The sequence below is a fragment of the Monodelphis domestica genome, chromosome 4 (assembly GCF_027887165.1).
Source record: "Monodelphis domestica isolate mMonDom1 chromosome 4, mMonDom1.pri, whole genome shotgun sequence".
Taxonomy (NCBI): Eukaryota; Metazoa; Chordata; class Mammalia; order Didelphimorphia; family Didelphidae; genus Monodelphis; species Monodelphis domestica.
This window is the reverse complement of record NC_077230.1, coordinates 9,176,126-9,199,436: the sequence shown is the minus strand read 5'-3', so window position 1 is coordinate 9,199,436 and position 23,311 is coordinate 9,176,126. Positions and strand designations below refer to the sequence as shown.

Sequence of the window (23,311 nt, the reverse complement as noted above, 5' to 3'; positions counted from 1 at the left end):
AGGAACCATGCTTTTGCTCAAAAGAACCCCATAATACTTTTTAATCTAAAACACTTATAGGAACATTTATCTACAAAAATAATACCTAAACAGTCATTTTTTGGAATAGGGATATTTTATTTAGGAGTGTACAAAAAGGGCCAAACATAGGTTAAATCCCTTCACGGGCCTGATAAGTACAGACTCTTTTCCAGAAGAAAAAGACTAATGCCTTTTCTATGTCTGCAAGTGGAATTGAGTCGAGAGAATATGGCTGGCTCAATACCAAGCCATTAAAATAGAAAATCACAAGCTCTATTGACGGTCGTTCAATTATAAAGATTTGTACCAAACACAAATTGAATAGGTAATTGCTTAATTCACTTGAAGAAAAAAACAAACTTTTCCTTCCATTATAGAATAAATACTATGTATTGGCTTTAAGGCAGAAGAGCAGTGAGGGTGAAAGAATGGGGTTAAGTGACTTGCCCAGGGAAATACTTTTAGGAAGTGTTTGAGGCAACATTTGAACTCAGGACCTTCTAACCTCCTTGCTCTGCTCTTAATTCAATTTTTAAAAAACTGAACTGGAAATTGAAGAAAGTTTCTCTCTTTTCTCTTCTATCCCTTCCTTTCTCCTATGCTATTACAACCCCTCCACAAACTCCAAACAAACAAAAAGGACCTCAACTAGAACTATTAACCAAAAATGATAAAAAATGAAAAAATAAAATAAATCTGTCTTGATTTATTTATTTATAAATTATATTTATATATTTATAATATATATTTATAAATTAATATATTATATTTATATATTTATATTTATATATTTATAAATGTTTGACAAGACAGCAGAGTATTTTAAAAATGAACGTCCTCTCAAACCTTCTTTCTCAAATTGTACTCATCTCTAATCTGTGAATTATCACACAAAACAGGTATCTCATATGGCAACTATTAGCTACGTGAGTTTGCATCTCTAAAAAGACAACTTACCCACAGACCCAGTGCCGTCAATGATAGCTGTCACAGTGGAGAGAGCTTTGGAATTCCCCTTCAAACTTTTATGGGTACCCTAGAGAGGGACCACAAAGTGTAAAGTGAGAAAAATACCAATATTCTTCTTTATTAAAAAATGATTTATTATTTTATTTTATTGATGTATTCTTTATTTTTTAGTATTTAAATTTAATATTAATTCATTATTTTTATATTAATAACAGATTTCTGCTTAAATTTTCTGAAGCTATGTGATCCAAATTATCTCTCTCCCTTCTTCCCTACCCCCTCCTGGACCTGGCAAGCAATTCAGTCTGGGTTATGTATATATAAAATCACACAAAACATATTTCCATATTATTCATTTTTATAAGCAAATAATCTTATAAAACCCAAACATATATCTAAGCAAACAAGTGATAAATCATGTGTTTTCATCTGCATTTTTACTCCAACAATTCTTTCTTTGGAACGGAATTGCATCTTTTTTTTTTCATAAGTCCCTCAGAATTGTCTTGGATCGCTGTATTGCTATAAGTAGTAAAATCTATCACATTTGTGTGACCCTGGGCAAGTCACTTGACCCCCATTGCCTAGCCCTTACCACTCTTCTGCCTCGGAGCCAATACACAGTATTGACTCCAAGACAGAAGGTAAGGGTTTAAAAAAAAATCTATCACATTTGAACATCCCACAATATTCCTGTTACTGTGTATAATGTTTTCCTGGTTCTTCTTATTTAAATCTCTATCAGTTCATGGAGGTCTTTTCAGCTCTTTCTGAAATTATCCTTTTTATCATCACTTATAGCACAACAGTATTCCACAACCCTCTATACCACAATTTCTTCAGCCATTCCCCAATCGAGGCACCCCTTTAGTTTACAGTCTTTGCCACCACAAAAAGAGCAGCTATAATCATTTTTGTACAAATATGTCCTTTTCCATTTTTTTTAATCTCTTTGGGATACAGACCTAGTAGTGATATTATTGAATCAAAAGGCAAGCATTCTTTTATAGCCCTTTGGGGATAATTTCAAATTGGCCTCCAGAATGGTTGAATCAATTCGCAACTCCCCCAACTGTGCATTAGTGTCCCAATGTTGCCACATCCCCTCCAATATTTATCATTTTCTTTTATTGTCATATTGCCCAATCTAAAAGGTATGAGATGATATCTCAGAGTTGTTTTAATTTACATTTCGCTAATCTAGAGGGATTTAGAACACTTTTATATGATAATTGATAACTTTACATTCTTCATCTGAAAACTGCCTATGCATATATTTTGACCATTTGTCAACTGGGGAATGACTTGTATTCTTATAAATATTTGAGAAATGAGACCTTTATCAGGGAAAGTTTTTATAAAATGTTTCCCCCAGTTTGTGGTTTCCCTTCTAATCTGGGTTGAATTGGTTTTGTTTGAACAAAACCTTTTTAATATAATCAAAATTGTTCATTTTACACCTTATAATGCTTTCTATCCCTTGTTTGGTCATAAATTCTTCCCTTCTCCATTGGTCTGATAGGGAAACTTCTATATTCCCCGAATTTACTTATACTATCACTATGTTTAAAGCATATACCCATTTTGATCATATCTTGGCATAGGGTAGGAGATCTAAACCTAATTTTTGCCATACTGTTTTCCAATTTTCCCAGCAGTTTTTTTTTTTGGTCAAATACTCAGTTCTTATCCCCAAAGCTGTGATCTTTGGGTTTATCAAACACTAGATTGCTGAGGTCATTCACCCCCAATCTTTCTCATGGATCCACCATTCTATTTCTTAGCCAATACCAGATCATTTGGCTGATTGATGCTTTATATTACAGTTTAAGATTTGGTACCATCCTTCTTGTTTGTTTTCTCATCAGTTCTCTTGATATCTTGATCTTTTGTTCTTCCAGATGAATTCTGTTATTATTTTTTTAGTTCTAAAAAATAGCTTTTGGGTAGTTTGACAGGTATGACACTGAACAAGTAATTTAATTTAGGTAGGATTGTCATTTTTATTATATTAGCTTGGTCTATCCATGAACAACTAATTTTTTCCAGTTGTTATTTGTGTGAAAAGTGTTTTGTAATTTGAACTCATAAAAAAACAAACCAGTATTTTTCAAACTTGCACCTGGCTAAAATTTCTCAAAGTACTTTGACCTCCTAGAGCTCCACTTAGAACTTATCCTATTTCCCCTGGCACATCACAGTTATTTATGTTTATGCGCTGTCTTCCCTTATCAGACGGCCAACTCTTTTAGATCAAGGATTGGGTCATCCCTCTTTTAGTGGATAATAATACCTCAGACACAGTGGATGGGTAATAAATGTTCATTGCTTCAAACTAGAAGCACAAACTAGAAGAACTAAATAATCCGCTCTAGTAGCAAATCCGTTTCTTTCAGGGTGCCTTGGCATGGGAAGGCACCTCGGTGTCAATGCTATAAGACACAGATACAGGGCACTGCTGATACGGAGTCTTAATATCCCATCGGTGCTGGGCTCTGATAGAAAAGCAGCATAAATAGTTACAAAAGGTAATACTGCATCTAGGTATTTTCCACTATTTTTGCATTCATTTTATAGCAAAGGAAAAGATCAAGTTTTGAGTCAATCTAGAGTTGAAAAGATCAGACAGTTCCTTCTTCTAAATGAAAGTCTTCACATTTTTTTCATAGTGAGGAGGAAATGAAATGAGTTTTGAGGAAATAAATGTAGTGTTCCAAGTATAGGACAACTGTGGAACCTTTTGATAGCTGGGTTTAAATATGCTGAAAGCACCAAATTGATTAAGATTTCATCTCTGTGAAGCGAAGCAAAGCCAGCTTTTATCCGTGACACATGTAGTATCTCTGCCGACTGTCAAAAAAAATATTGGCTGGCAAATGCTAAGAAAGGTGTTTCATCTGATTAGGTGATGACTAACAGGATATTGTTATGAAGCCCCAAGCTGCTTTAGTGTCTGATATCAGGAAGCATTAAATGATAACCAGTGGAGAAGGATATTCCAGAGTTTATAAATTCCTTAGAAGAAGTATAAGATGAAACAAAGTATTAGGTCTCCTAAATAATCCACTCTAGTAGCAAATCCGTTTCTTTCAGGGTGCCTTGGCATGGGAAGGCACCTCGGTGTCAATGCTATAAGACACGGATACAGGGCACTGCTGATACGGAGTCTTAATATCCCATCGGTGCTGGGCTCCGGATAGAAAAGCAGCATTAAAAAGTGGCTAAGATAAGGGCTTGTGTCTCCTCAGGCAGCCAAGCAAGTCACTTTTAACTGGAGTGGAAAGGTAGGGAGGTAGAGAGAGCCTGTTAGGAAAGGATCGGAATGCCAGACAGGATTTTACATTTGATCCCAGAGGTGAGGTGGGAAAAGTGACTTCACTGCCTATTGTGGTGATGGGGAGTTGAGAAGGGGAACATGAAAGAGCTGTATGGAACGAGGCTGGACCAGGTCACCCAGGAACACCTGGAGCTGGGATGACCGTGCCCTGACAGACGAAGATCGACACTTGTTACTGACACCATTTTGATTCTCCAGTGGTTTCCACAAAGAAAATGAGTGCTTGGAGAGAAGCCAAAGAAGCCAGAGGATGGAGGTGGATATAATACATGACAAAGGAGAGACGTGCTTGAGAGACTGTATGAGTGGAGCTGTGCCCCATCCAAGCTCATCTTTTATGTCAAGGAAACGTAGGAGGTATCCCTTCCCAGCAAGGTACCTCCCTCTAATAAGCTATTAGGAGAGGAAACCTGATCTATTGCTGCTGTGGAGTACCTGCTCCATGGATGGGGAGTCAGTTTCAAGTGATTGACCATTCGGGCCACACAACACAAGGCAGAAAGCGAGGCTAGTGTTGTACAAAGCTGTACAGAAATGGGCTGTTTGACTTCAAACAATCACTTCCTCACACCTAATCTTCCTGTTTTCGAAATAACTTCTTTCCTCTTTCTACATTACAGAGTTACTATATGGACAAATTAGTTTCTTTCTTTTTTTTTTTACCAATTACATGTAATAACAAATTTCCATACAAGTTTTTCCGAGTTATATGATTGATCTTATCTCCCTCCTTCTCTTCCCTTTCTCCTCCCAGTGCTGGCAGGCAATTCGATGTGGGTTATGCATGTATCATCATGCAAAACATCTTTCCCTATTGTTCATTTTGTGAGTGATCTTATAAAACCAAAACCCCAAAATATAAACCCAAATAAACAAGTGAAAAGTCGTCTGCTTTCATCTGCATCCGACTCCAACAGTTCTTTCTCTGGAGGTGGAGAGCCTGCTTTGTCCCGAGTCTCTCAGGACTGTGGAAGGACAAATGAAAAGGTGTTTTAGAAGTACGAGGTTAAAAAAATGAAGGTGACTGTATTTCTCATTTCATTCCCTCTTACCCATTTTTTAGAGGAAGAAATGTCGACGAAGGCATTTTCTCAAACACTGGAAACAAATGAAATTCAACAATTATCTGAGATGTGTAGAAAAACTTACCAAGTCAGCAGAGACTGCAGTTGTGATTAATGCATAAGGACCATTGACAAGAGCTCCACTGATCAGAAGCATAACTGGCAAAAATCAGTATGAACAAATTAGAAAATGGGGGAAAAAACACCTTTCCCAATTAAAACCCGTGTATTTATAATAATTCTTAAAAGTTTTCCATTTTGGCCTCTAAACTGCCACAGAAAACATCAAGCAGAAAACATTCCTTGTTGCATATTTTGTATACAATCCAAATAAGAGAAGGATTATCTTTGTGGGAATTATATGGATCTATTATTTGGGAGGACCTTTGAAGTAATCAAATACAATCCATCTTCCAAAAGCATTTCATAGACTCATCGATTTAGAACGGTCATCCAGTTCAATTCCCTCTTACAGATAGAGGAACAGCCTGAGATTATGTGATTGGTCCAAGGTCACCAATTTAGTGTATTTCAGAGGCAGCCCAGAATCTAGCTCTTCCTGGTCTCGAGGCTACCCTTTTAGCCACTGTTTTTTTCAGTTATTTAGTTAGTCATTTTTTGGAATATTTTAATTCCCGTTCCTCCTCATCTTGATTCTCCAATGGAAATATCTCTGAACAGTCTAATAATGTGAAGTCCTACTTACTCCTCCTTCCCTCCAATATATGTTTGCCAATGGAGGTTTTCAGAAATTTGGGGGTTTTATTAAAATAGAGCACATCTGTAGCAGCAGCAGAAATATAAATTCTATCTATTATTTCATTACTGCATATTATTCTAACCACCAACTGCCATGACAACCTCGTAGTAGAAAAGCCCAAGGGATACTACGTAAAGAAGGAAAAAAATATTCTAATTATAAATAAATGGCTACCATAGGCAAGTTGCAATAATTGTTTTCAGTATGTTGACTTTTCTCAACTTCATTCCTTGCCAGAGATTAAGCTGAATTAATTGGAAAGTATACGGTCTTCTTGTCGCAGAGTTACCGTGGGATATAAGTTCATAGGATTTGCTTTTCAGAAGACTTTAATGGCTGCTCTTTAATAACATATCATCCATTAAATTTCCCCTTTAGGAGCAGAGAAATATTTAAGAAGTGACAGAAGCATAATTTGATATTGTTGCCTGCAGAAAGCTAAAAATAGCTTTCTTTTTTATATAACTGACCCAGAATATTGAGTATGAACAGCACACACTGGACTGGAAACTGATGATAGCCACAGAAAGACTTTTGACTGTGGAAGGTGTCATTTCCTGATGATGAAGCCCCCTGAGGCTCTTGATAAGGCTGGCCATACGCCAGGAGCAAATGTTGACACTCTCCTCATACTAACTGCCATGGTTAGGCTAAGAAAGAGTAAGGGGAGTGTTTCTACTTCCAAGCTCGCCTTTTTGACTCTGAAAAAGTCCGTTTTCCTTTTAAATAGAAACATATCTTGACTTCCTAGTTTCTTTTGTCCATATTCCCTTTGCTAACACTCAGAATTTGTGATTATTCTGAACTACGCTCTACGCACTCTCTCACCATAATCTCTTCTAATCCTATAGATGTCTAACTTTGACAGGATGAATGCATTTAAGACATGAATTTATGGTGTCTCCCTTGAACTAAAGAGGAACAACTAGTTTGCTTAAGATCAACTTCTTGGGTATCTCCTAGCTGAATTGTTTCTTTGTTTATAATGGCTGGATTTCCTATTTTGAAAGCATTGTCCTCCCAAGTGAACAATCCTCCAAATGTTTTTAAAAAATAGTGCTAAGGAGAAAAATGCATAATATTCTCACCTATTGTAGCTTCTAGTCCCATTTTACTGACCATAGAGAACATATAGAGCTGCCAAAATAAGAAGAAATCAGGATTATTTCATAGCAAATCAATAGAATTCAGTCAGAACTGTGAGAGAAGAGATGATAGTCATTCAAATTACCATTTTCAAAGTATACAAATACACTCAATGGAACTGTATTATAACACAGCGAATCATTACCTAGATTTGGATATATCAGTTTTCCATTTAGGAAGTTTAATAATGGCTCTGCCACTTCTTATTTCTGTGACTTTGAAAAAGTATCTTCAAGGGGAGAAAATGATGTTTACATCCCCACTGCACAGGATTTCGGATTTCTGAGCCAAGGTTTAAAATGTAGAAAGGATAGATTCTTGGTCAAGAATGGAATAGATCCAACGAGGACCAATTAAAATGTATTTCCTGGAGTCTTAAGATTATAATACCTAAGAAGAAAATCAATGATAAAATCCATAACTTTGGGTATCTATATATAACTAGAAGACTAGACAAAATCCTTACATAAAGAAATGATTTTAAAAACTAGAGCTCTCAAAAAAATGAAACAGACTTCCTTGGGAAGTAGAGTGTTTCCTCCCTCATCGTGCACCTCCATAAAAATGTTAGGTGGTGTAGAAAAGATTCTTGTTCATGTTTAGGCTGGACTGAGACTCTGTGATTCCAAACTACATAAAGTATAGAAATTCATGAACTATAAATATCACAATGTGAGGAGGCAAATTTTATTTCATAGATTTCAGTAGGTCATTTGATAAAGAACAGAATAAACAAAACCAATGCAACCAAAAGTAGAAGGAAAGCAGAAAGCTGGGAAAAAATTTTATAGCAAGCATCTCTGATGAAGTCCAATTTGTTAAAAATATAGAAAATTGCATAAAATTTATAAGAATACAAGGCATTTTCTAATTGTCAAATGGTCAAAGGATATTAACAGGCAGTTCTCAGAGGAAAAAAAAAATCAAAGCTATCCATAGTTATATGAAAAAAAAAAAGCTCTAAATAACTCTTAAAAAAAATAAAAACTAGGGGGCAGCTGGGTAGCTCAGTGGATTGAGAACCAGGCCTAGAGACGGGAGGTCCTAGGTTCAAATCCGGCCTCAGCCACTTCCTAGCTGTGTGACCCTGGGCAAGTCATTTGACCCCCATTGCCTAGCCCTTACCACTCTTCTGCCTTGGAGCCAATAAACAGTATTGACTCTAAGATGGAAGGTAAGGGTTTAAAAAAAATAAAAATAAAAATAAAAACTTTTACCATCCATCTTAGAATTATTGACTCCAAAACAGAAGAGCACTAAGGGCTATGAAATGTAAGTTAAGTGACTCGCCCAGGGTCACACAGCTAGGAAGTCTCTGAGGTCAAATTTGAACCCAGGATTTCCCATCTCTATTAACAACTATAAATAACCTAGCTCTTCTCAGCAATATGGTGATCTAAGAGAACCTCAGAGACTCATGATGAAAAATGCCATTTTGCCTCCTGAGAACTGACTGCAAACCCAAACATATTATATTTCATATTTCCTTCTTCTTTTTTCTTCTTCTCCTCCTCCTCCTTCTCATTTTCCTTCTTTTCCTCTTCCTTCTCCTCCTTCTTTCTTCCTTCTTCATTTTTTTGAGATCTCTTCCACAAAATGACTAATATGGAAAAATGTTTTACATGACTGCACATATAAAACCTATATAAGACTGCTTACGCTTTCAGGGAGGAGAGAATAAGGGAGGAAAGATGAGGAAAAGGAGGAAGACAAAATTGAGAACTCAAATTTGTTTATAAAATGAAAGTTAAAAATTGTTTTTACATGTAATTAAGGAAAAATAAAATGTTATTAAAACAAAATATATAAGAATTTTATATTTATTTTAATAAAAGATTTCCACACAAGCTTTCCAAAATTATGATTCAAGCTGTTTCCCTCTCCTTTCCCTCCCCACCTCCTGGAACTGACAAGCAATTCAATCTGAGTTAAACAGGTCATATCATGCACAAAGTATTTTCATATTATTTGTGTAAGTATATATAACCTTATGAAACCAACACCCCAAATCATATACTCGAATAAACAAGTGATATATCACATTCTTCCATCTGCATTCAGCATTCTTTTCATAAGTCCTTTAGAATTGTTCTGGATCATTGTGTGGCCGTTAGTAGCAGAGTCTATCACATGTGATCACTCCACAATATTTCAGATACTGCGTATGATGTTCTGCTTATTTCACTGCACATCAGGTCATGCAGGTCTTTCTGAAATCATCCCGTTCATCATTCCCTACAGCTCAATAGTATTTGTATAATTTGTCTAAACATGCTCTTTCCCATTTTTTTATTTCTTAGGGACAAACCTAGTAGTGGTGTTGCTGGATCAAAAGTATGCAAAGAAGAGAATCAGTAAACGGGAAAATGGAACAATATCCTATTTTGAGAAGATGCGCTCACGTAAAGAATCAAGGAACCTGAGGAAGCAACCATGAGAGAGAACACTCGGGTAAGAACCAATGGAAAGGGGAGTTAGTCCCAGTCGCCTAGCCCACCTCACTCTTGTGCCTTAAGAAACAAAATCAACGGAGACAGAAAAAGACATTTTATTGGCAGAATATGCCGTAGACACCTTCTCAGGAGGAATTTGGAAAAGGAACTGAGAAATAGATCCCAAATCTGTCAAAGACATTATTTGACATGAAGAGAGACTAAATATCTTAATATCTACCAGAGTTCTCTTTTTCTCTGAAAAAAGCCGAGCAGTTATCTTGCCTTGATGATATTTGTATTGATCAATGTATATAACACTTGGAGATTTGCAAAACATATGATTGATTATCACAGTTGATACAATAATTTTGTAAGTGAGGTTATTTTCTCCTTTTTAAAGATGAGAAAACTAAGTGCTGATTTTCGAAACTAGTAAATACCAACTAATTACCAAAACAGAGAAAGCAATAAGAGGAACTATTATTCTGGACTTAAAAAAATCTCATTTTGTTACAGTAAAGCTATCTCGGTACAAGCCCCTGCCTCAGAATTGAAACTTTCCTTTTTCTAAATTGGGATGGCATATGACAGTGTGCAGCATTCTGGGTCATAGCTGGGTAGTATCCTAACCAACAAGGAAGAACTGAATCCTAAAGGAGAAATAATAGAGAATTTGGAGAGAAACAAGCACTCCTTTGAACTGGTGATACAAGAGGTGAAAGCAAGGCACTGTCTAAGAGAAACCCTACATTTTGGGAGAGCAGATTTAAAAGGGTGCAGAGAAAGGTTAGGTAGAATTTGGTGGCCTATAATTCTACTACAAAGCTTATTTAGCAAGAGAGATGAAGAGCTATTAACAAGAAAATTCTGAAGACATAAGCAGAAATTATTCTAAAGAAGAGAGAGAGGAAAGCTCTCTGATCTGAGGTCATTAATGTGCCTTCGCAGGGAACACTGAAAAAGTTTCCAGCCAAAACTGTTTAAGACATGTCTAAAATATATGAAAAGAGACCAGCCGCAGAACATCAATACAAAAGGATGTGGTCTTGTAAGAGTAGTATCAGAATGGGCTGATGAATGTCTAAGATACCACTTAAGATGTGCTGAGAACAAAAATGAATTTTTTTTAAAGAAGGAATAAGGAGGATGAAATGATCACAATGGGTGACAGAAAGAAGTTATATATTATTATATATTATAGTTATGTATTATATTATTATTAAAATATATTTTACAATACCATATTATATATTTATATTATTATATATTATATCTTATTAATATATATTATACAATGCCATATTATATATTAATATATTATATATATAGTTATATATTACATATCTATATCTTAACCTTTGATTTCCTTCCATTTTTTTCTTTCCAAGGAGAATGTTTGTTGGACTGGGAAAGAGAGATAAAAGATAACTGACAAAGTAAAACCAAAGTAATTATTCTCAATGAATTCAAGAACCAACTCAAAAGTGTAGGTTACTGAATAAGTGGGAAAGAGGGCTGCTGAGCTACTGTCTAAATTCTGGGTCCTATCATAGAGAATGGAAGAAGAATCACAGATTGGAGAAGGGCAAAGGCTAGTTAGTTTGATGTAAGAAAAAACTTCCTTAAAAAAGAAGACTCAACCAAAAGGCAACTTCTTCAGAAGACAGTGAATGACCCTTCCTTATAGTTTTTCTATCAGAGGATGGATGACAATTTTTGGTGACATTAAAGAGATTTTTAATCAGCTAGAGGCTAGACTAATGGCCACTGAAGTTCATCTTAACTCAGAATTGTTTTTGTCTGTGGGTGTTGTAAAGAAATAATTCTGCAAATCTTAAAAGTCCTATTGTTATGAAACATTATTATTTGTGTCTTCTCTCCTACATTCTTATCATTAAAAATATCCCTAAAGTAAAGCCTGTGTTTTCTTATCTTTATATTCTTAATTTCATCGCACAGAAATAGTTAACACTCATTAGAGTATTGCGTCTAGTTCTAGGTTCAATAATTTAAGAGTAATATGAAGAAGCTGGAGGATCCAGAGTAGAACAATAGGCATGAGCTGAAAGATCTGAAGATGTAAGAATAGTAATGATGATACTAGTAGAAAAGAAGGCTGACAAGTACCGTCCGTAGGATTTCTTTGTAAACAAAAAGTAATCATGGGAAGCATCATGAATGGTTATGTTCCATCTATAGTGAGGAGAGAAAAAAGACATTTATTTCAGGCACAGCAGAAAGAAAAGGAGAAGAAAAGGGGAGCTTTACTGGGAGAAAGAGTGGCAGAAACTAGTTTAGTAGTAGGTGCTTGGGAACCGTTTTTCCTTACAGACTTTTAAAAGTGGAGTACATTATTTGGATCAATTTTTAGGTAGATTCTAACTTGAGAGGAAATTATTTGGCTAAAGTTTCAAAATGTTCTGATGGGATTATCATATGGATTTTGACATCTTTTCTTTATCGTTATATTATATCTATTTTATTCCTATTTAAAAACTCTTCCTTCCAGAATAATCATACCTAGTGAAATTGCATTTTTCCTTCTACAACTTAACATGGGGGCAAATTAGCAGGAGGTTTAATAGTCTGAGTCAGTGCTCTCTTTTCCTCCCAACAGAAACCAAGTTTTATGCTTACAGTCTTCAGTTCATCTCATGCAGTAGCCCTGAAAATAGAAGAGAGTCGAACCCAGCTTGGTGCAGGGTGCTATCGAGGCTGAGTTCTTGAATGCTGTGACCACAAAGTGCAAATTCTAGCAGGCTGAAAAGTTTCTGAGCATCACCCTAACAAATTCTCTCAGGCTATCAGAAAAGAAAGGGAGATGCAGGTGAAAGCAGAGGTATCAAACTCCCTTTGCGACGAGACTAAAATGGGGGTGTTTGACATTACATGATGCTCATTTGTGGTTCTCTACGAAATCTATAGGCCACATGGATCCATTTCTAATGAAGTTTGACAGCCCTGGACTAGAGGATAAAACAGGGACATCTGGAACTTGTTGAAGGACTGGAGAGGAGGATTAGTCATTAATGTTCAGTTGGAGAGTGAGCCCAGGAATCTACAGCCGTATACTCTTAATTACGAGTCGTTATTTGCAAGATGACGTGCTTGTTAGCTTTGCAGATGACACCAAGTTTGGAGAGCTACTTACTATATGAATACAGACTCTAGTTCCCACAAGAAACTCATTGGGATGAGTGTAAAACACTACAGTAATGGTAAAAAATCAATTCCTCAAGTATAGAGTGTGAATCATGCTGCCAGACATGCGAGAAAGATCTGGGGGCAAAGAATTAGAAGTTCAGAAGATGCGCATCATTTGGGAGAATGACTGAATACATGAAGGTATATGAATGGGAGTGGAATGAAGACACCTTAAAAAAATGACAAAAGGAATGACTTCATAGAAACCTGGGAAAACTTGAATGGACTGATGCATAGTCAAATAAGCAGAATGGGGAAACAGTCCCTATATTTTGGGTAATGAAAAAGAAAACAAACATGAAAGACGGATGAAAAATAATGCTTCTTATATCTTGGCAGACAGATTAAAGGTGACATGAATTGTCAGATATATGAGTTTATTTTAGTTGATATAAGAGGGATTTTCTTTGAGAGGCAGAGAATTGTGGGAGAGTAAAGGGAATAACGGTAATGATAAAAAAAAGGGCATCAATTACATTAAATACTAAAAACATACATGAAAAGAAGAGAAGAAATTTCAGAAGAGTACTTAAGATAAGCAGGGAAGCACTGGAATTCTGGTGCTGAATTTAAATCAATAAATGTGTGTGTATATTTTAAAAACCAAACTATATGATGGCAATTCATAGTGTCAGATTTAATCCTCTTTTTATAAGGAAAACGTAATTTGCTGATGTTTGTAAAATTCATCACAATAAAATGTTTTGAAAATTAAGAACAAGAAATCCAGGATTGAGGCCAAAAAGAAAAGGCTGGTTTGAGCAGATCCCAGTTCAAAATAAGTGGCCCAGGGTAGCCAAAAAAGCGAATGCTCTCCAGCGCTATATTAAGAGAGACATAATGTCCAGAATGAAGGAGGTGTCAGTTCTACACTCTACCCTGCTCAGGCCACACACTGAGTATCATGTTCAATTTTGGACAATGTGTTTTTGGAAGAATACAGACAAGTTGGAATAGGCATGACCTGGATAGTGCTGGGACTGGAGAACACGCCACATGAGGGCGGATTAATGAACTGGGGATGTCTTGTATTGAGAAGAGCAAATTTAGAGTGGATAGGAGAGATGTATTTAAGTATCTGAAGGGTTGTCGTGCGGAGGAAGGACCAGGCATCTTTTTTGCTTGGCCTCAGAGGACAGAATTAAGAGCAGTGGATGAAAGTTTTCTGAGACACTAGCATGATGTAAGACAAAACTTAATCATTAGAGCTATCTGAAAACATAGTGGGCTGCTCTCTTCGGGGGATATTTAAAGCAGAAAGTGGATGACTCAACATGACTAATATGGACAAATGTTTTACATGACTGCACATGTAAAATCTATATTAAGCCTGCTTACCATCTCAGGGAGGGGGTAGAATGGGTGGGAGCGAGGGAGGAAATGTTGGAAAGAGGAAGAGAATTTGGAACTCAAAACTTAAAAAAAATGTTAAAAAAAATTCTACATGCAAATGAGGAGTAATCAAATATCAAAAACAGAAGAAAAGATTAATATCTGGAGGGGGAAAAAGAGTGGCTGCCTTAGGAATATTCTGAGTGAGATTTTTAGTCATTTGTGTTACACCAACTCTCAGTTCTTAGATTCCATTTTTCTTTTTTAAAGTACGAAAGACCCAAAGTCTGGAGAGGCTCGGCTCAGCACCAACAAGTCAGCCACTGAGTGCGATGGCTACTTTGTGCCGCACTCAACTGTGAAATGACTAAGGTGAGGAGGAGCTTTGCTTTGTATTCCTGGAGGGAAGGCTCAGCTGAAGGAAGTCATGAGTATTTCAAAATGCTGAAGTAGATCCCCAGGTTTAAGACAGCTACCAATCAGGGAGGATATACCAGACTGGACTGCTGCAATTTGTCTTCTCCCCATCCGCACCGTGGGTTCTCCCCAAGACTGTGCTCAATAGACCGAGGAGGCTTGTAGAGGCAGAGACTCATCACCCTCCTATCTTCTTCCTAATATCTCTCCTACACTGTGACAGGATCTGAACACCCCAAATAAGCTAAGCCATGCACTTATGCCATCTACAGCCCTCACGGACGATTACTAGAAGATGAGATGAATGAGAAAATTTGCTGCATTTTAAACTCCATTTTTTGTTTTGTGTTACATAGTTGAACCTGGAAACACGACGCGATGACTTTGCTATGAACGTCTCTGGTTACCGCAATGTAAGAAAGGGATAGTTTTGTCATCACAGAATCTGAATTTCAGAGTTGAGAGTTCTTTGAACGTCCCGTGGTCCAAGCCGCTCTGTTCTCGACACCGTAACATCTTCTACATAATGTCTGACAAATGGTTCACCAGCAACTTGCAGGGATACGTAACTCCCTACCATTTGGGTCGCACTTTAAAATGATTCTTACGTTGGACCTTTCTCATTTCAATAGCATACTTCCGCCATCCTAGATATAAACAGCTGAAGAATTTCAAAGTTTAGATCTGGTGCTTCTACTGCTTTTACTTGCAACCCATTCCAATGTGATCTGCCCCTTTCTTTAATTTGTGTCTCTATAACAAGCCCCATTTGCAATGGGAATGAACTTTAGAAAAACATTTTAATGGGTAACTTAGCAAACTATTCAAGCATCCTCTTGCTCTCGGTGACTTTACGGTAGAATCGAGTAAACGAGCTTGAAGTTTGCACCCACTTATGCTGAAATACTGAAACTGGTCAAGAAAAAGAAATGGTGCAACCCCAGCTCCAATTTACTGCTACGGCAAAAGCAGAAAAGGATCTTACCGTCGGAGCTGCTAGCAGCAGCATTAGTCCACAGGTAGAAGCGCGCTTTCCCAGTCTATCTGAGATCACCCCTGCCAAAATTCCACCTGAAAAAGAGAGAAATGTAAGTGTGGCATATTGGAAGGAATGTGTGCTGTGCAGCTCCTTCAGATGAAGCAGCTAAGTGGCACAGTGAAGAGAGCACGAGGTTTGCAATCAGGAAGATCTGAGTTCAAATCTGATCTTGGACAATTACTAACTCTGTCATCCTAGGCAAGGCACTTAACTCCTGTTTGTCTGAGTTTCATCATCCCTAAAATGGGGGGTAATAGTCATTAATGCCCCCGTCTTAGGCTTGTTGTGAAAATCAACTGAGTCAATAATTGTAAAGTGCTTACCACAGTTCCTGACACACATTAATCTTTCTATAAATGTTAGCTCTTGTTATTCACTGTCATTGCAAGAGTAAACTGGGTCTGAGGTGTAACCACACTTACCTGTAGGCTACCCAGCTTCAGTGAACCATTCTCTTATTAGCTTTTCACCTCCCGAGATTTGTACTAATTGACAGACAGGTTGTGATCATTTATTTCCTATGAATATGTTTTTAATCTTGTTCTCATTTGATTACTTCATTAGTTCATGCCTCCCATTCCAGTTCATTAAATAATTGCCAAAGAGTCATTTAGTTGAGAAAAGAAATGTTTGCATGAGTAATTCCTTTTATTTCTTCAGAGTTAAATATTAAACATGTGGAATTTATAAAACCCTTAAATAAGTGGAATCAAGAAGAAAGCAAAGATACATAGAATCATTCACATTATTTTGGTTTTGACTAGGTTTGGAGCTATTTGCATAAGACACTTCCTGGATTGAATGATGAAGCAATGCTGGGTACCTACATGAGAGGCAGAGCTGACCTGAGAGCGTTAAAGAGGGACGTTCTTCTTGATTCCTGCTTCAAGAGAGCACACATACGGTTCCAGACCCTCTTCAAGGAAAGACTCATGGGGACAAAGAACCTACAGGGGAAAACAACTTCTCAACATTTCCCTGATTTCTAGCTTTCCTCTTTAGATTGGGAAGTCTCCCTTGGATAAACAAGGACCCACTCTCCCTTGGTGAAGTTCTTGTGCCTCATTCCTAGAAGGAAAGTCCATTCTCTTTGTGGATTGTCTGGTATTCTGATCTGTATATTTTTATGCTTTCTGTTTTCATCTTTCTGGATAAATGGAGGTAGTCACCATTCAGAATCTGTGATGGTCTTTGGTGTAGCTAGCATAGGGTGGGAAGGAATGAAGTCTGCAGAAATAAAACTGGAGTGCTCCTTCTCCTTGAAGGAAAAGCAACCAGGAAAGTGGCTTGGACCTAAAAAAAAGTTCCCTTTGGCTAGCAATATTTAACTGGAGTTGAGAAGATAAATGAAATTTTAGTCTAACTGGTCGTATGGTGGATAGAGCATTGATCCTGGAGTCAGGAAGCCTTGAGTTCAAATTTAGCTGTAGAACCTTCCTAGCTATGAGACAATGGGCAAGTCACCTAACTTTTGTCTCAGCTTCCTTAGCTACAAAATGGGGATAATAAAAACTCCTACCTTTCAGGGTAGTTGTAAGGATAAAGTGAGATTATATATAGAAAAATCCGTAGCATATTTCCCAGCACATAGTAGGGGTTGTAGAAATGTTTATTCCTTTCATTCTGTCCTTCCTATCCTGTAGGCTTCATTCTCAGGAGAGAGCAGAGCAAGCAGGCTTGGAGTCCCTTCTCTTCCTCCCTGTAGACAGGAATCAAAGTCTCTCCAGGGATATCTATCCATGCCGCTCCACGAGGTGCATTTAGAAATCCTTGTGGATGTGCCCATAATTTATTTGGGCAATACACATGGCTCCTATACTTGTCTTCTCTTCAAGTGTCGCAGGAAATAGTCTTTCCCAAATACATTGTATTTGCAGCCCCTCAAAGCTCTTCATAGAATTCTTACTGGGATATCAAGTTTCTTGACAACATCACTTGTGAAGTTTCCAATTAATTCTTTCTTTTCTAACCTTTCCATAGATTCTTCATAGATCTTCATGGACGCCATAGGGAGAAGCATTTCACAGCAAGCCATTTTCTCAACTAATTCTTAAACTGCCCAGAGGCTCTCTTACCAATCATTTCCAGGTTATCTGGCTTTTAGAGCTACAGTATCTGCAGATTTGTGAGATGAATAGTAAAGGCAGGGTTACACGCATAATTGAATTGTGAGATCTCTCTTTTTTCAGTTTTTAGTGCCATCGATAGAATTTGTAGAAACATCTCATTTAAAGTGATTGAATTAAGACATTACATTTGTTACCTTGTTTAAAAGCTTAGTTCCAATCTTTTGAAATTCTTCCCTCGCTTGATCTCTATTTCTTCCTTTCTTTTCCCCCTAACTTAAAATGATTGAACAGAAGAGAGCCACTCTCAGTCCTTATCTCTCTGTTAAACATTTCCTCATCTCCCTAGTCCCTAGAAGTGTTCTCAGAGGTCATCTCAGGGAATTCTAAGGCTCTTGTCATGTTTTATCTTGCCTCATACTTATTTTTATATAGGTTGTCATATATCAACCAAAGGATTACGTAAAGTCCTTGAAGGTTAAGATTGTATTAAAAATCTTTTTTGCCAATTACATTTAATAACAAATTTCTACATGTTTCCAGGAAGTTACATAATCTGACTTGTCTCCCTTCTGCCCTTCCTTTGCCCCTCCCAGAGTTGGCAAGTGATTTGATTTGGTTTATACAAAACATATTTCCATATTGGTCATTTTTGTAAGTGAATGGTCATACAAAAACAAAATCCCAAAATATAAACTCAAATAATTATAAGTGAAAAATGCTATGCTTTGATCTGCATTCTGACTCCTCACTGGATGTGGAAAGCATTCTTTTTCATAAGTCCCTCAGAATTGTTTTAGATCATTGTATTGCTGATTGAAGCTAAGTTTACCAGAGTTGATTATTCCACAGTATTGCTGTTACTGTGTACAATGTTTCGCTGGTTCTGCTTATTTCACTCTGCATCTGTTCATGTAGGTCTTTCCAGCTCCTTCTGAAGTTATCCTGTCCATCATTTCTTTCAGCACATTAGTATTCCAACACCATCCTATACCACAATTTGTTCAGCCATTCCCCAACTGATGGACATTCCTCCAAGTTCCAAATAATTGCTAACACAAAAAGATCAGTTATAAATATTTTTTGTACAAGTAGCCCTTCCCAGGCCCTATTTTTAAAAAAATCTCTTTGTGCTGAAGACCTACTAATGGTATTACTGGATCAAAGGGTATGCATTGTTTTATAACCCTTTGGGCATAATTCCAAATTGCCCTACAGAATGGCTGGAGCAGATCACAACTCCACCAGCAATGCATTAATGCCCCAATTTTGCCACTTCCCCTCCAACATTAATCACTTTCCTTTACTGTCATATTGGCCAGTCTGCTAGGTATGAGATGGTACCTCAGAGTTGTTTTAATTTCCATGTTTCTAATCAAGAGGGATTTAGAACATTTTTTAACATGATTATTGATAGCTTTGATTTCTTCATTCGAAAACTGCTTATCCATATCCTTTGACCATTTACCAATTGGGGAATGACTTGTATTCTTATGAATTTGACTTCATTCTTTATATATTTGAAAAAATCAGACCTTTATCAGAGAAATTGCTATAAAAATTTTCCCTCCAGTTTGTTGTTTCTCTTTTAAACTTGGTTACATTGGTTTTCATTGTACAAAATTTTTTTGTTTATTTGTTTATTTTACCAATTACATGTAATAACAAATTTTCACTTCAGTTTTTCCATAGTTATATGTATAAAAAATTTTAAACTTAATAGTCAAAATTATTCATTTTACAGCTTGTAATGTTCTCTATCTCTTATTTCATCATAAATTCTTGCCTTTTCCTTAGATATGACAGATAAACTATTCTGTGTTCTACTAATTTACTTAATTTTTTATAAACCCTCACCTTCCATCTTGGAATCAATACTGTGTATTGGTTACAAGGCAGAAGAATGGTAAGGGCTGGGCAATGGAAGTTAAGTGATTTGCTCAGCATCACACAGTTAGGAAGTGTCTGAGGTCAGATTTGAACCCACGATCTTTCATCTTTAAGCCTGGCTCTCAATTCACTGAGCCACCTAGCTGCCCCCTTCCCTAATTTACTCATAATATCACCCCTTATATCCAAATCATATACCCATTTTGACCTTATATATACCTTATACGGTATCAGATATTGATCTATATCTAATTTTGCCATACCGTTTTCCAATTTTCCCAGCAGTTTTTGTTAATAGTGAGTTCTTGTCCCAAACTCTTGGATCTCTGGATTTATCAAACAATATGTTGCTGAAGTCATTTACTCCTAATCTATTCCATTGATTCACCCTTCTATTTCTTAGCCAGGACCAGATTGTGTTGATGATTACTGCTTTATAGTACAATTTAAGAACTGGTATTGCTATGTAATCATCCTTCACATTTCTTTCATTAATTCTCTTGATATTTCTTGATCTTTTGTTCTTCTAGATAATTTTATTATTTTTTATAGTTCTATAAAATAGTTTCTTGTTAGTTTGATTGGTATGACAATTGTTATTTTTTTAAATGCCTGTTTTTCCAGACATCTTAGCACAGGTAGTAGGAGAAGCCTTTGAGTCAAAACTCCTAGATTTTAATTCTGGTTCTTCCATTTGCTACTTGTGTGACCTTAATATGTACCTTAATTTTTATAACCTTCATTATGTCCCTTAACTTCTCGGGGCCCCAATTTTCTCAACTGTGAAATGAGACCATTAAATGAGATGGTATAGGATGAAATTTATGATCCTATAAAATATTTATTGAACCGAATATGAACTGAAACTGAACATGATCAGAAAACATGAAAATTCACTGATTGAATGGTAACTAACCAATGCATAGCAAAAAAAAAAAGTCTAAGTCAATGAGGACTTGAGTATATATTTTATGAAAAGTAGAATACTAAGAGAACAATAAAGGATAGAAATGAGACAAATATTTTTAATTCTGAAAAAATAAAATAGACTTACGTTCATTCATTGACTTAAGAAAGCTTTTGCCATTTTAACTAAGATTGTTAGAAATAATCCTTAAGGATAGCTAGGTAGCATAGTATATAGTGTACCAGGCCTTGAGCTGAGAGGACCCGGGTTCAAATCAGGCCTTCCTAGCTGTGTGATCCTAGGCAAGTCACTTGACCCCCATTGCCTAGCTCATACCACTTTTCTGCCTTGGAGCCAATATATAGTATTGACTCCAAGAAGGAAGATAAGGGTTTAAAAAAAAAGGAAATACTCTTGAGGCAGGTAGATATTCAAAAGGTTAGAATTAAAGGTTGGAGAAAAACCTATTGAGGCACAACTGATAGAAGAAGGCAGGAATTACAATCATAATATCTGACAAAGCCAAAGTAAAAATAGATCTGATTAAAAGGAATAGGGAAGGTAACTACATCCTGATAAATGGCAATATAGACAATGAGAAAATATCAGTAATCAACATGTATGCACCAAATGGTATAGCAGACAAATTTCTAAAGGAGAAACTAGTGAAGCTGAAGGAGGAAATATATAGTAAAACTATACTAGTGGGAGACCTGAACTTACCACTATCAAATTTAGATAAATCAAATAGAAAAATAAATAAGAAAGAGGTAAGAAATGTGAATAAAATCTTAGAAAAATTAGTTAATAGATATATAGAGAAAAATAAATAGGGACAAAAAGAAATACACCTTTTAAGCAGCACATGGTACATTCACAAAGATTGATCATGTACTAGGGCATAAAAACATGGCAAACAAATGCAGAAAAGCAGAAATAATAAGTGCAACCGTTTCAGATCATAATGGAATAAAAAAATCAGTAAGGGAACATGGAGAGGCAAATAAAAATTAATTGGAAATTAAATAATATGATTCTCTAAAATTGGTTACTTAGGGAATAAATCATAGAAATAATAATTTCATTGAAGAAAATGACAATGAAGAGACATCCTTTCAAAATCTATGGGATTTAGCCAAAGTAGTATTCAGGGGGAAATTTATATCCTTGAGTTCAAATATTAACAAATTAGGGAGGGCAGGGGACAATGAATTAGATATGCAAATCAAAAAAACTTGAAAGCAAACCAATCAAAAATCCCCAGATGAAAACTAAATTAGAGATTCTAAAAATTAAGGGAGAAATTAAAATTGAAAGTGAAAGAACTATTGAATTAATAAATAAGATTAGAAATTGGCATTTTGAAAAAACAAACAAAATAGACAAAGTACTGGTCAATCTAATAAAAAAAGGAAAGAAAACCAAATTAACAGTATCATAGATGAAAAGGGAGACCTTACCTCCAATAAATAGGAAATTAAGGCAATCATTAAAAATTATTTTGCCCAATTATATGGCAACAAATGTGGTAACCTATGTGATATGGATGAATATTTCAAAAAATATAAATTGCCTACATTAACAGAAGAAGAAATAGAATACTTAAATAATCCCATATCAGAAAAAGAAATTGAACAAATCATCAAAGAACTCCCTAAGAAAAAATCCCCAGGGCCTGATGGATTCACAAGTGAATTCTATCAAATATTCAAAGAACAACTAATCCCAATATTATACAAACTATTTGATATAATAAGCAGAGGGACTTCTACCAAATTCCTTTTATGAAACAAATATGGTATTGATTCCAAAGTCAGGCAGGTCAAAAACAGAGAAAGAAAACTATAGACCAATCTCCTTAATGATCATAGATGAAAAAGTCTTAAAATAGAATAATAGAAAAAACACTCCAGCAAGTCATCTCGAAAGTTATTCATTATGATCAGGTGGGATTTATACCAGGAATGTAAGGATGGTTCAATATTAGGAAAAACCATCCACATAATTGACCATATCAACAAGCAAATCAACAAAAATCACATAATTATCGCAATAGATGCAGAAAAAGCCTTTGATAAAATACAACACTCATTCCTATTGAAACCACTAGAAAGAATAGGAATAGAAGGGTCGTTCCTAAAAATAATAAACATTATTTATCTAAAACCATCAGCAAACATGATCTGCAATGGGGATAAACTAGATGCATTCCCAATAAGATCAGGAGTGAAACAAGGATGCCCATTATCACCTCTATTATTTAACATTGTACTAGAAACATTAGCAGTAGCAATTAGAGAAGAAAAAGAAATTGAAGGTATTAAAATAGACAATGAGGAAACCAAGCTGTCACTCTTTGCGGACGATATGATGGTATACTTAAAGAATCCTAGAGAATCAACTGAAAAGCTAGTGGAAATAATCAACAACTTCAGCAAAGCTGCAAGATACAAAATAAACCCACATAAGTCATCAACATTTCTGTATATCTCCAACACATCTCAGCAGCAAAAATTAGAAAGAGAAATTCCATTTAAAATCACCCTAGATAATACAAAATACTTGGGAATCTATCTGCTGAGACAAACACAGGAACTATATGAATACAACTATAAAACACTTTCCACATAATTAAATCTAGATCTAAACAACTGGAAAAACATTAATTGCTCATGGGTAGGACAAGCTAGCATAATAAAAATGACCATCCTACCCAAACTTATT

The 23,311-nt window shown here is 36.0% G+C and overlaps 1 protein-coding gene across 5 annotated transcripts in view; it reads right to left on the bottom strand.

Annotated features, from left to right (window-relative positions):
* SLC37A1 (solute carrier family 37 member 1) overlaps positions 1–23,311 on the bottom strand; it is a 183,831-nt gene that overhangs the window by 12,160 nt on the left and 148,360 nt on the right. For all 5 annotated transcript variants that reach the window (XM_056826006.1, XM_007493189.3, XM_007493188.3 and 2 more), the window contains 4 exons: positions 15,671–15,756; positions 7,240–7,288; positions 5,477–5,550; positions 979–1,057 (listed from right to left, as the gene is read on the bottom strand). In XM_056826006.1, the coding sequence (XP_056681984.1) occupies positions 979–1,057; positions 5,477–5,550; positions 7,240–7,288; positions 15,671–15,756 (288 nt within the window). The remainder of the gene's footprint in view (positions 1–978; positions 1,058–5,476; positions 5,551–7,239; positions 7,289–15,670; positions 15,757–23,311) is intronic.